The sequence below is a fragment of the Haemaphysalis longicornis genome, unplaced genomic scaffold, assembly GCF_048455015.1.
Source record: "Haemaphysalis longicornis isolate Haplotype H1 unplaced genomic scaffold, Haemaphysalis longicornis Haplotype H1 scaffold_14, whole genome shotgun sequence".
Classification (NCBI taxonomy): Eukaryota; Metazoa; Arthropoda; class Arachnida; order Ixodida; family Ixodidae; genus Haemaphysalis; species Haemaphysalis longicornis.
Window position 1 is genome coordinate 25,078,291 of NW_027526245.1, and position 15,406 is coordinate 25,093,696.

Sequence of the window (15,406 nt, forward strand, 5' to 3'; positions counted from 1 at the left end):
GCAAAAGCGGATTGCTACATTCTGTATTCATACTCTATGACCTGTTCAGAAAGTGTATATGGCTGACTGTGGAGACATTTGGCCCTCCACTGATAGGTTGTGACAAATGTTTTTGTTCCTCTGCAAAAAAAATGAAAACAAATTATTTCCTTTCTTTACATGCTCCTGCGAAGTCATGGCTGTGACATTCACTGGCTGAAGACATCTTTGGCATGCTGAAGGGTCGTCGGGGAGAGTGTGGCGGATTATGAATGCCCTGTGTAGCTCATAAGCCACAAAAGAGTACTTTTTGAGTCGTGCATATTGTGCAGATATTCACCAGTTCGCATAGACCAAGGAGAGGTGAGCTTAAAGTATGTTCAAATATTTTCATATCTCAAATTGTTTAGCAAGAAAAGATTACCAGGGCTTCCGCTGTAAAAATTCCCCGCATTTCCCCGAGGGGAAGAATGTGAAAGTGCGAATGCACGAGTTGAATTGGCGCGGTTCGGTAATGTTCGCGAAAGAAAGATCACACACACACACACACAACTACAAAGAAAGAAAGATGCATTTAAGCGGGTGCATTATCCCTTCTCACGACCGATTCCTGGCCAATCCCCCACGTGGGTATGTGCTATGTCAGCGGCCAGGCAGCGCGCGCCCATCTCCCCCCGTTGCCAAGGAAGACGAGGAGATTCCTGGCCAATCCTCCACGTGGGTATGTGATGCGGACATCGCCGGTGGACGCAGGTTCAGGGTCGCTTAAGAAGTGCATTGCACTTAAAAAGACATTCTACTTTCGTGGAACGAATCAGACATTGTTCAATATTTTCTCGGGCTCCCTGGGTAAAGCAAGGCATAAATTTATTCCCTGATATTTTTGTACTGTTTATTTTCTAGGCAATAGGGCGAAGATAGACCTAAAACAGCGGTACAAGGAATGCAGAAGGCCATTTTATTTGTATTTGGACCCCTTCTTGGAAGTGTATCATCAGAAGGCAACAAATTAAAGCTCTTGCACGGGATGAAATCATTGCATTCTACAAGTAAGTACGCACTGCCATTTTTGGGTCTTTCATGGCGCGTTTTTAGGTAGTTTCTTTATAACTAATGGTTTGAAACTTCTTTTCAGTGACAGCTTGGCCTGTGGCTCAAGGTGACAGTAGGAGCTTTTCGGAACACGTCAGCGAAACTTTCCTGGAAGTGCACTTTGAGACGGCCCTGGCAGAAACACCTGGGTCTCAATTTTGGTTGGGTAAGCTGGCATTTTGTTTTTGCGAGACTCAATTTCTGGGTCTGTTCGTCCTAATAAAATCTCACTGTTAAGAAGTTATCGTGAACGCCAATATTGGCCATTGTGTTCACATTCCGCCTATTACGGATGCTCCAACAGTGGCCAAAAAAAACACTATTTTGTATTTTAGTTTTGTAAATATTTAGCTTTTACACCTTGAGAGTTGTTGCTGTGATTTGCCGGCACCACTGACACGCCCAACGTGGTTGCTGCTACAATACGGTGGCAACTGGCGATTTAAATCTCCCGCTTTTAATACGCCCGTAGCACCAATAATACTCCCAAATACAGGCGTAGCATGAGTAATGCTTGCATTGGATTTTGACAGGTGGTTAAATAAGGGGTAATTTTTTTAAGGGAATTGTTTAGAGCACAGAAAGTGACGTCTGCAAGAAAATGTGCTATAGTTTCGATTTATAAGAAAATTGTGCAACAGCCTAGTTCAGCATTAGTCAGCTCAACGTCTGCCTCATACCACTACGAACCATGGAGGTAAGACATATCGAGAGGGAAATATTTTAGGTGGAAGTAATTCCACATAAAATTTCTGCCACAGTGCGATATTTATGACTTCCTATGACTGGCCATTTATTTCTTTGTGGTAGAAACATCGTTTAGCTATAAGTTATAATAAGCCCGCCTCACTACAGCATTCTAGGAAGCACACTATACAGTACAGAGAACATTTTTTGCAGCGAGAAGGTGTGTAAAATATAATGCCGAAAGGTGATTATAGTAATTATTATTTGATTATAAACGAAACCTCTCAAAAATAAAAAACCTTATATTCAGGATACCGAGGCAGCAAAGTTGGATACTTTCCAGAATCAGGGCAATTTCATTGATTGTCTGTGGTGATATTGTTTAGCGCTCTTTCAGCTTTAGCAGCACTCCCAGAAAAAAACCCCAAGAAATCACTGATTTTAAATCAATTACTGTGTTATGAAAGGGACTAAGCAACTCACTCATTTAAAGCAACCATGTAACAAAATTTTCTTGTTTCCTTGAAGGTACATGAGGTGAGCAGTAAGTCTTCTCGAGGCCCGGTTATTCTGAGAGAAGGGACTGGCGGCATCAATATTGCCCGCAAGAAACACATCACGGATTCGCCGCCTGTATTGTCACATCAGGATGTGGTCATCCTCTTCGCCGCATATGTCATCTTTTTCATCGTGTCATCATGTTCATATGGTTGTGTGCCTTTGGAGAGTTCTTGGGACTTTTGCAGGGAGTTCTTGGAAAGCATGAGAAGTTTGACAGTGGCCTGGTGTCATTTAAGTTGGAGTCTCTGTTGAAATACTTGAAGTGTTCAGCTCTACTTGGGATTTTAAATAATTGGTAGAGGTTAAAGTATCTCTTGAAAAGCATGAAGGAGGTCAGATGAAAGGCATGAAGGGGGTAAAATCAGATGAAGAGGTTTAAGTTACCGGCACATGCAAGTTTCATGTCAGCTGAACACTGAAGTCGTGCCTTATTTTTCATCATACCCGCCGCGGTGGCTCAGTGGCTAAGGCGTTGCGCTGCTGAGCACGAGGTCGCGGGTTCGATTCCCGGCCGCAGCGGCCGCTTTTCTGATGGAGGCGAAAAGCAAAAACTCCCGTGTGTACGAGATTTCGGCGCAGGTTAAAGATCCCCAGGTGGTCAAAATTAATCCGGAGCTCTCCACTACGGCGCGCCTCATCGCCTGCGTTGCGTCGGCGCGTTAAAACCCTACAATCAATCAATTTTTCATCATTGGCACAATGCGCAGGCTGCCTTTGAATCTATAGTGGGTGTTAATGTAGTTTATGGCACCGCATTGTAACGTCCTTATTATTCAAGTGTAGCTCATGAGATTTTTTTTTCATTGCAGTGCTGCTGCTGATGCAAAAGTGACAGTGATTATTTACGCAGATGGCTTCCGCCTTCATTGATAAATTTTAGTAGCGGATGTGAGCTGACACCCATGACCTAGAAGAATTCTAAATGTGCGTATTTGGCTTGAACAAGTTTTCTTATTTGAACAAAGCAGCATTTCTTGCTTGGCAGAAGCAGGGCATTGGTCACAATTACACTGATAGCAAAACGGGAGGTTTTTTATAGCACGCAACTGTGAATTTCAGCTAAGGTAAAATGTTGAGGCTGGAAAAAATGCTTTCAAGTCTGCTTTGTAAAACTGGTCACCTGTATCATTCAACGCTGGCTTGTTTGCTTCTTAAGGATGTCTGACTTGTTCCCGCTTGAATTTATGACGTATATAATTAGTCTGCTTTTTAAATGTTAATATGTGTAACATGCTTCCAGCTACCTGGTTTGCAAAATTATATAAGATTCACGCTCTCTTTTGTAAGACTTCTTGGGATGAATTATTTTAAACAACTACAAATTGTTTGGGCAAGTAACGTGCCTTAAGTCAAAGGCCTTTTCAGGACGCTCATGAAGTCTATTTTGCCTACAAATAGCTTGATGTTACACTTACGTCTGGTGTCAGGAAACTGTACTATCTTTAATAATCATGTTTTAATGGTGGCATACTGCCACATGTGACCTCTCGTGTCAAAATGTTTTATCGTTAATCTTGGTTCGAGCGTTCTTTTCCTAACTTGTGACTCTTGCACTGCACTGTTTTAGGTTTGTGATAATACAACCGTGTATGGCTTGTTTTGAGGCCTTTCCCTACAATTTAATAGCAAACTGCATTTTCCCAAACAGTTATGCGTAAACATAGTAACCTGCATTTTCCCAAACAGTTATGCGTAAACATAGTATGGCAAACGAACGGGTAATTCTGCCTTTGAATTACCTTGGTTTATCTGATAAGACAGCATATTTGATGCTCACTGTTGTATAATGTCTGTGTCAGTGCCGCGGTAGACGCGCACGTCTATTTATTTGTGAAGCAGTTGCCCCTAATACCGTCTTTATTAACCATGTTTAGTAAAGGTGAATATGTGAAAATGCCATTTGGAGCCTAATGCAATCGTTATGGTATTTATTCCTTGTACGTTGGTCATTTTCTGTGCAATTTAAAATAAATAGCTATTCATATCTGAAATGTATGCATACTAACACACAATAAAGTTGTATAGTATATTGAAAAGCAGTGTATGAGTCATAATAGTTGGTTTTGTGCGTATTTTAATGCAAGTATATTGTTTCTTTTACATGCAGCTGAAACCCAGAACATGATTCTGCGGGTGAAGCCAAAGACTGTGTGCCGCTCTAGGTGCCTCAGACCAACTTTTATATAGAACTGTGCTCCGATAGGCAACTGTTGGGAACTGTCAGGGACCACACTGCTGCGGTGGTTTCTGCTTTCCAATTGTTGGTATCACTGCGGGTCATATATCAAGGCTGTGTTAAAATGGTGCTTGCGGTTTCCTGCTGATACCAATGCATCCACCAGCCTGGCATATGACCTCGGTGTATACCGACAGGAAAGCAGAAATATTGGAAAAGTGGAGTCCCATAGACAGCTTCCCAATGTCTATAGGAACACCGTTTTATATAAACAGCTGGCCTGAAGGTACCTGGAACGGCGCACCGGATAAATTCCATAATCATTTTACATGGATCAATGTTCCAGTAACTTAAACTACCCTTTTATTTGGAACAGTGATCCGCATACTTTTATTTGGAACACCGATCCACATAATTTAGTTGCAAAAATATGTGGTGCACTGTTCCACTTAATTTTCAGGATATGTGGAACACGGTTCCAAATATATAACTGGAACTTTTTTGTAAAAAAGTTCCAGTTACTAAGTGGATCTTACGTGGAACCAGATTAAGAGTGTACTTAGGCACTCATACATGATCTGAGTAAACCAAGAAATAGAACATAATATAGCATAATATATAGCAACGCACAACAGCACTGTCTATGAAAACAAACTCGTCATAATAAGTGGCAGCTTGAAAACAGTAAAAGAAATGTTACAGGAACTGCTCTCCTGTAGCGCGAAGACTAGCTCTTTTTATGGAGAAACCGTCTTAAATGAAACCATTTAGCAGCCTCGGTAAGGCACACCTCAACATCTGCTGCATCATAAGACGGGCGGAATGCTTCTATACGCATTTCGAACTCGCCTATATTACTTTTCTCACGCCTGTCCGCCGGCGAGCAAACAACAAGGCAACGAGCAGAACACTCATGGCTGAACCTCGTCAGTTAAGATGGTCGTGGTTCATTTCCCCGAAGTCCGGTGTCGATCAGGAACCCAATCGCCCGGGCTCCGGTTGATTAGGCAGGAGGCTGGTAGGGCGATGGTGTTGAAGTTCTTGGAGATGGTGGTCGAATTGACGAACTCGAGGCGTTGGGGTTGATTAAGTGAAACGAAAGTTTTTATACAGCTATTTACAGTAGGATTACTGGGTACATGAGTAATAAAGGAAAAACTTCGAACTCCAGTTAGGCGCTAGCTCTAAGTGCGTACAAATCACTGGAGCTTCTCAACTTCGTCTAACTCTCCTATCCTCGGAGCGAACAAAGCACTCGAGAAACGACGGCCGAGACTCTGTTTTCGCCGCAGGGTCCGTCTAGTTGCCCGGTACGGCGCTGTACCCTAAACTTCCGACGCGATCCTAACCTCTAGCCTAGGGGGCTCACAAATCCCAACCTAGCTTTGACGGTCGAGACTCCTTGTCCCGCCGGGAACTGCCCATCTCAGCGCTCAGACAAGAACGATTTCTAACGGCCACGTTCGGCCTTATAACACCTCGACATCACACTCTTTCGGGAACGCCCCTGTAGCGTTCGTACACGCGTAAGGGAGCGCCCAAGTTCACGCAGACAGCTGTCACTCAGCGCGCTACGGAATATTCAATGAGGCGCCACCATCTTTGGGTCAACGGCCCGCTCGCGGACGAGCAAGCGCGCGCGACCCCGCGGGGTGATGGCGAAAGGCGGCGACAGGGCACTATGCCGAACGGAGCGCGTTAACAGTGGAGGCTCGCGCGGCGCACGCTCCGACGTCGGCAATTACCCCTCTCCAGAGCACCACGCCGACGATTCTCGGAACCCGGCGGCGCCGTCTGCGTTTTTAATGGGGGATTATCCCCGTGGTATTTGGTCGGCCAGACAAACCGTCTCCCGTGCGTGCCGTGACAAGTTGGCGACGGCGACGGCTGCCGCGTAGAGTCCACGGTGTTGAGCCAGCAGACAGAGTGGCGGGTTCTCATGCGCAGCCTGGGGGCCTGGCCACTGACCTCACAAGTGGACATTACACTAGTCTATTTAAAATTCAGACGATCTGCTTCGAGAAGCCGCAGAATGGTTCCAGCGCGCTTCTATAGCCAATCAAGACTCGCACAGAACCTACTCTTTTGAGAGGGGAAAAACGGTCAAAAGGAATGGGAAAATACCACCCCAGATAACACTGGCCATTCCGTATCCCCCACGTGAGGCCAGGGAAGCGACTGGCGGCGGGTCCTCCGGGGAACCCTTGTTAATGCGTGTGTTGTGTTCCGCCTAATTGAGGCTGTAGGCGTCTAATCGACGTGTTGTTTGGTAGGGGCGTCTTGGCTGCGCAAACATTGACTGTACGCCGTCTTCTGCGCTGCACGCGGTGTTGAGGTCTTTTCTTAAAGAAGAGCTACAACACGACACCATTGATTTTTGCCGTAGGCTTTAGGTAGACCTTCTTAAAGCGCAAAGTTGTAGTTACTCGCCTTCAGAGAAGGCGTGTACGACGTGGGTCTTTGTTATCACTCTTGGAGCTCATCACGGCCACTTCAGGATCTGCTGGTACGTGTTGGTCAGCAATACAGAGACATTGAATGTTTCTTATTACGTCTTGCATTCCTCGACGCACGGGCCACTTGTCAGCGTTCTGAGAAATGCGTAACTACGCAAAATATCATAACGCTGTAAAACTGCCAGACAGAAGCGTGAATTTTATCCCGGGCATGCTACAACGAAAGCTTCTATCGCTTTTCCTCTATTGTCAATTGTGCGCGGGACCCTACAATTTGGGCGGATGTAGGGACGGCACGTGTAGGGGGGTCACCAAGGCATCCCAGCGGCTTTGGCATCTTTTCACGACATGATTGGCCGCCTGTGAGCATTCAGGGAGCTCATGAACGAAACCAAAGAGCTTGACCTTGAGTGCGGCTACTTGCATTGTACGTTGTCGTACCGTCCAGACATACTTTGGTCCCCTTGTCAGTCAGAACACCTCTTCCCTACTGCCGGAATAGCGCCACCGTCTCGCAACACCCTCACGGACCTTCATTAGGACGTGCTGGCTTCAGAACCGCTTTAGGGGTGCGGTAAACCCGTTTCGAAAGGCTGTTCGAGCAGCTACTGTTGAGAAAAGGTAGAGCAGCCGGAGTTTTTGTGGCGGGCCCCCAAGGCGGATTCCCCACTAAGAGCGCGAGGCGCCAACGAGCCTGGTGAATCCTTCCTACGCAAGACCGCTTGCAGCGCTGGGCTGTTACGGCAGAAGCGGGCTGCCCCAAGTGTGAGTACCAGGCGACAGCCGAACACGGTATATCGAGCTTCGTGGTGGTGAAATGTTCTCGGAGGATAGTACATCGGAAGGTCCAGACTGTCTCAGTGCCTACTAAGCGAACGGGCGGCTGCCCTGAAACGCCATGGGGAAGACTTCGTTGTTGGGGAATTTCTTATTAGTAGGGACGACTTTCGGGCGGCGGCGCAGTTCAGGCGCCTCCACGTCTAGTGGTTTCTCTTGCTTACCATCAGGCAGGAGACAGGGTCGTTTCTGTCATGCCAGCCGTTTAGGCTAGAAGTGCTTCTGCGTTACTGGTCGTGCCAGTTTATACGTGTTAAAGGGGTATGATCAGTAAACCAATCTGCAGACCTGACGCCTTCGTATTATATGTAGTTGGTTAACCCGTGCGAGTTTGAGGTCACGGGAAACCTTGGGTAGCACGTTAAATCACGCGGAGTCCTCAGAATGTTGCCTCCCAGTTGTTATGGGGCGGAAAAGTGAAAAGCGAGTCACAGCAGTCCCCAAACTTAGGGGTGGTAATGCATTGCACTGAGATTTACTGTCTTCATTCCACGTATTGCGCACGTGCTCCTTGTTTGGCTTCCGGATTTGTCGGCAACGCAAGAAATGCTAATTTGAACTAGTGTTTCGAGTAAGAGGTACGGGAATTTCTTCTAACCTCGCTCGCGGGTTTCTAACCGAAGAGGTGTTTAAAGTTTTTGTTTCGCCTTCCAAAACATACCACCAAAAATGCAAGTGAGTGGGCGCCCCGTCAGGGCCGCCCGGTGTCGTTAGCTCCATCTTCGAAAATACTCGGCTTAGCGTTCCTGGCGTGATCTCTGGCGTACTCCTCGCCTCTCCAGTTCGCGTACGTTCGCGCCTGAAGAGGGAGCACAGAACAGTTCAGGCTACAGACGCCGAGTAATGCGGGCTAACGCGGTCCACCTTGGGGGGGACGTGAAAGCGTGCGGACAAAACGATCCCGGCTTGCCAATGGTGGAGCACTTTGAGCGGCATGTTTTGAAACCCACTTGAGGTGCGACAGCGGAGTCTCGGACGAAGGGAGAGGGTCCGCCAGCTCTGCTATATTTGTAGCCGTGCACCACTAGTCCAAGATGCGGCAATGGTTTTTGTGTCAATAGCTACTGCATTGATGCCATCAGTGCTGTAACCCCCGTTTTCTCTCTGTCCACAGTAATTTTGAGGTTTACGTTGTTGTCGGGGAAGGCTCTATCTGCGCGTTCTAGTGACTAACTTGTTAAAAATGCGCGCCGATGAACCCTGGGCAGGGGGTTGTAAAGCGAAGCTGCAAACTGCGGCCACAACGATTACCCATGCGACATCACTTGAATTCACACACGTGGCTCTACAACGAGTGAAACCAGAGACAAGTGAAATGTACTTAACCACACGCTTGACTACTTCAAAGAGATATTCTTTGCTACCCACGAATGGTGATTGGGTTGCGTAGTATTGGTGATGCCCAAGAGTGTGAACTCTTTTTTATATACAATTTAAGGAAGCTGAAACCCAGTGTTAGACCATCTGACTTCTCCTCCGACTCTGCCGCCTCCGCCGACGGTGACAAAATCGGCGGAAGAGCCGGAGAAGCGAGATGCCATGCATTGGTGTTAGCTTCCTTTATTTTTACTAACGCCTTGAGCATGCGCAAGACGCGCACATGACCGCTTCACGTGCCATGGGCGGAGCGCACAGCGGCGCGAGATGTCGCGTTGCACTATGACGGGGCATTCAGCGAGAACGCAGAGGGTAAACTCACAGATGTACTCGGTGATTGTAATGTCTGTCTCCCCCGTCTCTGCGTGGGCTCATACCACCATCAGTAAGACAACGGGATCTCGCTTCGTTTCTCTGTTCGTTCTGGGTTCGATTCATGGTGACGACGATAACTTGTTTAAGTTCTTCCTGGAAGTTTTCTGTTGACACCAGTGGTCGCGACAGAACCCTTGGGGGGAGGGGGGTTGTAGAGGGAAAAAGCGTCGCTTTAAAACTTGCCTTTTCAGACCGACAGACCAGCGAAAAGTTCCGCGCTTAGGTTGCTCATACTGCTCTCTTCAGAAGCACGTTCCAGTTCGCATAGGAATGGAAACCGAGTTTCTGGGGAGAGCCGAGTGTGTCACCAAAGTTCAACCTCCGCGTGGTGCCATCAGTAGAACAAGAGGTAGTCCAACGCGGGGGTAACTGACGTCCCATTGCTCGACGGGTTGACGCGACAGACCGAAGTCAAGCAGGTACACGCAAGACACGGAGAACTCTGATTCCGGGTTCGCCCAGCAGGTGGCGCTGAGATTCTATCACGGGACACGTGAGAAGAGCAGGCGCCCCGCAGCCACGCTGCTTCTGGGGAAGTGTGTGAAATGTAATGCCAGTGACGTGCAAGGGATCTGAAGAAAGCCATAAAACTTTTGCTTCGAAGTACTTAGGCAGAAAAAAATGACTCTAGACATTTTTATGGGCAGTGGACGCCAAAGATGACACGCAGGTTTGGACGCAAGTACACGGGCAGGTTAATTTTATTCGCTTGAACACGGGTCTTTTGGCTGAGTTGGTATCGCGGGTAAGTGAACTCTGTCGGCAAAATTCGTTTGGACGAAGCCCACGTACCGGCATCAATGAACTAGGCTTCTGAAGACTACCGGAAAAGCGCGGCTTACGTCTTTTGGGCTACCAAAACCCAAAATAGCACAAATAATTTAGAGTTATTGTGTGGGTACGCGCCCTAAAGTAATGATCTGAGTGAAAGGACGTGTAGGCGTCCTTCCAAAGCAACAAGAAAGAACCGCTGTGGTGAAGTGATTTAAAATTCTACTTTCCCTTCTGCCGTTATAGGCTGTGCAGGGATTCCTAATGCAGTGCGCGGAGAAGACACAGCCTGGCACGTCGAACCCTCTCATCTTCCTTATGGTGGCCTGCTCGGATGCCAATTACCTAGACGCAGTAAGAACACATTTTTCCAGCGGCCAGTGAGGCTTCCTTTTCGAACCGTTTGCTTTTGTGGGGTATTTTGAAGGGGCTGCCACTTGTCCATGCCGACAGCCAAACCGGTCTGCTGCCTACCCATTGGTTCCATCACGGTGCTGCTGCGACTGCGACTATTCTTGGTGCTGCATACAAATATTGTCAGCTTTAAACTCTATTGTAGCGACACCATCGCCATCGTCATCATGAGCGCCACAATCACCGTCAGCGGTGCCTGGCCAGCCGAGCAGCGCCATGCACCAGCAGACAGATGGAACGTGGAGTCAGCGGCTGGGCGGCCGCTAGTTCTGGCCGGGACTACGCGACCTGAATAAATATTGGAAGCCGCATCCCCTTAACGCCCAAAGCTAATTTAGTATGCAGAGACCACTGGTGTGCTTACTTCACAAGCCCCGAAGTGTGCACAGAAAAGTAAGAGATGTTTTATTTCCACGCAGCTTTCATCACTATAACTTACCAACAAAGATATATTGTGGTTTGCCATAGAAAATACCGTTTGTTGTTGGCTTTTGCTATTTCGTTTTTTTGAGATATAGCCTTTTCTGTGGCTACTGTATCTCTCGTTGACGACATGCCAGTGGGTATATTTCGCTTGTACGATCTTACTAGTAATCCTCAATGGGGATCTTGCGTTTTACGTATCTTCAGCTGGAGATATTTTTAGGGACTGTCATTTAGCTTTATTTACTCAGCGAATTCGCGTGGAATCGCAGAGGTTCTTTAAATTTATACGTCTTGTATGCCTGTTGTAATCATGCGTGTATAAACTGGGTTTTGTTTTCTTTAACTGGGACGGCATAGGTGCCTACACGTTTTGTTTATTTAGAACGAGTTAAAGCCTGTACCGCCCAAGCATTCATTCCGCTTAGCCAGTATGTTATATCTGGTGGGCAGCTGTTAACTCAGTTTCTTAAGTAGTCGCCAACCGCTCATGGCGGATTATGCGAGAAAGGAATCTCACAAGGGCGTGTGCAATCTCTAAACTTCTTCGGGCTGGTAAAATATAACTTATAAATGCCCCTGCCCACTCTGGCATGTCCAGAAACGAAAGCGCACACGATGCCACATTGGTGCATTCGCTCCTATGGTCACGCGAGGATAGGACCGTGTCCTACAAGGGCGCAGCATTAGCGTTTGATATGGGCCGGTGTTCACTCAGCTCTCTCATCACTCAATAAATGAAACTACAGGGTGTGCCTGCGTATGCTCCTCCACCCTGTTGTAAAAATTTAGGGAGATCTTAGCAGTTGCTGTAGTCGGGGGAAGGCCTAGAGGTAGTTTGTAAACCCTTCAGAGAACAACAGCACCGAGCTTCTACCTCCCCCAGTTCGTGAGGTGCAGATATCAAGCAGGGCAGGTAATCCACCTGACTGTCAGGGACTAAATAAGCCTTGACACATCTGACTCTTTCAGCTCGTGGTGTTTATTCGTTATTCGGCGTACCGTTCTCACAATCTCAGCTGAGGATTGTGTGTGGGGTCGGACCCTGTACCTTCTCTCAGTGTTTTTTCTGCCTCTGCAAGACAAGGATGAGAGCTAGCAGGACAATGGGGATCTCCTGTCTGTCCGAGTTGAGTACGATCTGGGGTTGGTTGATATCAGATCGCCCTTTGAAGAAGTATAACAAGGTGTACTTCTAATTTCTCTGGCATGCATTCGAGCACCTCGTGTGGGCGTGGTTTCGCACTATGTGCATTTCCTGTTGAAATTCGTCCTGTATGTTGCCATTTGATCCGTTATTCGTCCCATTAGTTATATCGTTCGAATAGATAGCATGACATATACCTTCAATTTACCGCAGTTAAGATGTGAGCTTTATCACTGCCGTATTTAAGAGCATTGTCAAAAGCACAGAACCTTGCGGGGTGCCTGTGTTACAGGGACAGTGTCTTTTCGGAGATCTCCGATTCCTGTTGTGGCTGTAGGATTCCTGAGAAGGCATCGGAAGTAGTTGTACGATCGTACGGTAGAATTTGTTTTCACTTAACTTGCGATAATAGTCAGGTGGGCAACATTGTCAAAGCTCCTTTTAAATCTAACGCTGTGTGGGGAGGGTTGCTGCTTTACTGCCTACTTCAGTTATAGCAAAGTAGTCCGTGTAGACAATACCGGTAAGAAACAAAACATTGTTTCAGGAAATCGTTCCCAGTCTTTTGTGGTAGAGGGTTCCAAATTTTGTGCTCCATTAGTTTGTTTAGGCACGACGTCGCTGATGTGACTGTCAAAGTGTCTAGTGTGGGAGGTTTAATGGTCTGAGACGGTTCCTGATTAACTCTTACCCCTTCTACCACCCGCCCTCCCCCACATTTGTACCCTGTGTGTAGCACGCGCAAAGGCGTGTCTGCCAATCAGCGTTTATTGACAGAGACGGCTGCTAACGTTCAGGACCCGGTATGGGGCATATCGTAAGATACTGGCACGTGTCTTCTGGTCAAGTTCTTTCCTGCGGACGGTCACATCTGCCCTTTTTCAGTTAGCTTTATTGAGTGGATTAGAATTCCTTTTCTAAATATCTTTCCGGTGTACGTCATTCTCCTCGGCTTCTTCTCAACGGTGGGGGCTTCGATTGTTGCGGAGATGCAGGAACAGACTCGTCGGTGGGTGCGCTGACCAGTGGTAACGGTGGTCGCCCCTCGATGAAGTATTCCCGGTTGCGTTGAAGCTTACGCCCGTCCTCTGGTTCCACAACGTAGGACAGCGGTGTACTAGCCGTCTGGACCACTTCAGCGGGATACCACATTTTGGCTAGAACATTTTATACTGCGACCCTGGAGGTACGTGGTAACTCTGGCAGGGGCTTGGCCCCTTCTCTTGTAGAAGGTCCGTTGTTTCAGCCGGATCTGTAGCAGTCGCTGCTGCACGTCGTAAAGTGGTACGAGCCGCGGCTGTAGGTGGATCTCAGGAACAGGCAGCAGGGTTCTGGTAAACATTCCCATGAGTCGCGGCACCGGACACTGCAAACATGGCTCACGGGGAGAGTTTCTCCAGTCGAGAAATGCCGCACAATAGTATACCAATTCAAATGAATGCTTTTTTAGCTGTTTCTAGGCTTCTAGTACTGCACTTTCGGCCGTACCGTTCGAGCGCGGGTGATCCGTACTTGAGCAAACGTGGTTTGGGCCCACTTTGCCGATGAAGTTCCGCAATCGCTGGGTGGTGAATGGTGGACCATTATCGGTGTAGAGTTGGTGCGAAAATTCATGAGTCGCAAAGATATCCGCGAAAGGGGAAATCACAATTTTAGCTGATGTCGACTGCACTGCTCTGTTTTTAAAGAAGCAACAATGGAAATCAACGACGAGCAAGTACTGCTTGTCATTATGTAACAAAAAATCCGCGCCAATGATCTGCCACGGCCAACTTGGAATTTCACGGCTCATCAATAGCATTCGGCCTGCCCTTCTGGCACATAGGGCAACGGCGCGCTGTTTTTTCTATCTCATTGTTAATGTTGAGTTAATAGAATGCAGTTCACGCGTGTGCCTACATCTTTTCCAATCCTCCGTGTTCGGTGTGCAAACAACAAATCATATCGTGACACATCTAAGGAGGCGGTAACTGCTGTAGTACCAAACCTTCTTGCTTGCGAAGTTCATCTCGCACGGCCCAGTAACTGGGTAGTTCCGGGATAACTTCATTTTTGTTTTCCGGCCAACTCGTGCTTGCGTAGCGTTGAAGTTGGAGCATTGGTGGGTTCCTTGCCGCCTCTTCGCGCAATTGCACCAAGCGCTTCTCCGAAAGGGGCAGGTTAGCGGTGACGTTGACCTGAAAGTGTTAGTCCTTCTCCTTGAAAACAGAAGCATTTGGAAACCGTGATAACGGGTCAAAAATAATGATATCTTTCCCCGGGGTGTACGTTCGAGGTACTTTTACAGGTTTAGGTGCATGTGCAGCCGTCGTAATGGGCACTGACACAACCGTTTGTCGAAAAACACTGCTAGCGGTTTCTAATGTTTCCACTACAACTTGTGGCTGCCCATAAAGTAGTCGTTGAATCAGATGAGAGCCAGTATGAGAGCCATGAATGAGAGTAACTACTTCTTTTTCGATCTGACCGTACGTCTGCTCCGTTTCCATTAGAGAACAACACGAAAAAGCGAGTGAATGGCCATTCTGAATTATCACTGCACCAACGCTGCTTTGACGTACGCCGACTGACAGTGTTATCGACTGGCCTTTTTATATTACGCTAGAATTGAAGCTATTGAGAGCACCTCTCGGACAGCCGCAAAGCCCTATTGATGTTGGTGCTCCTACACCCACGTGACATACTTTTTCAGAAGCTTTCACCGTGGAGCTGCAACCATCGCATGTTTGGAAGGAACCGAGAGACGAAATTCTCCATACCCAGGAAGGTCTGCAGCTCTTTCTTGTTACTTGGCGCTTGAAGTTGAATGATGTCATGCAGCCTGTCCGGCTGCAAGCTGAGCCCAGCACGTGCCAGAACGTGCCCTAGGTATGTGACAGTGCCCTGCAAAAAAACGGCACTTCTTGCGATTTCTCTTAAAGTTGTCCTGTCGGCATCGCTGCACAATGTTTCCGATGTCCCGGCAGGTTCCTCTTTGGTACGACCTCACGCAAGAATGTCGTCCATTACGACGGCGATGCCTTCGAGGCCTTCCATAACCTGGACATATGCACAATGGAGAACATCAGGGGCAGGCGAGGTCGCGAAAGGCATGCGAAGAAACCGGTTCCG

At 47.6% G+C, this 15,406-nt stretch overlaps 1 protein-coding gene across 1 annotated transcript in view; it reads left to right on the top strand.

Annotated features, from left to right (window-relative positions):
* Window positions 1-15,406, top strand: part of LOC144165205 (uncharacterized) — a 98,849-nt gene that overhangs the window by 30,375 nt on the left and 53,068 nt on the right. Inside the window, exon 3 of the mRNA XM_077695325.1 lies at window positions 10,558-10,665. Within this exon, the coding sequence (XP_077551451.1) occupies window positions 10,558-10,665 (108 nt within the window). The remainder of the gene's footprint in view (window positions 1-10,557; window positions 10,666-15,406) is intronic.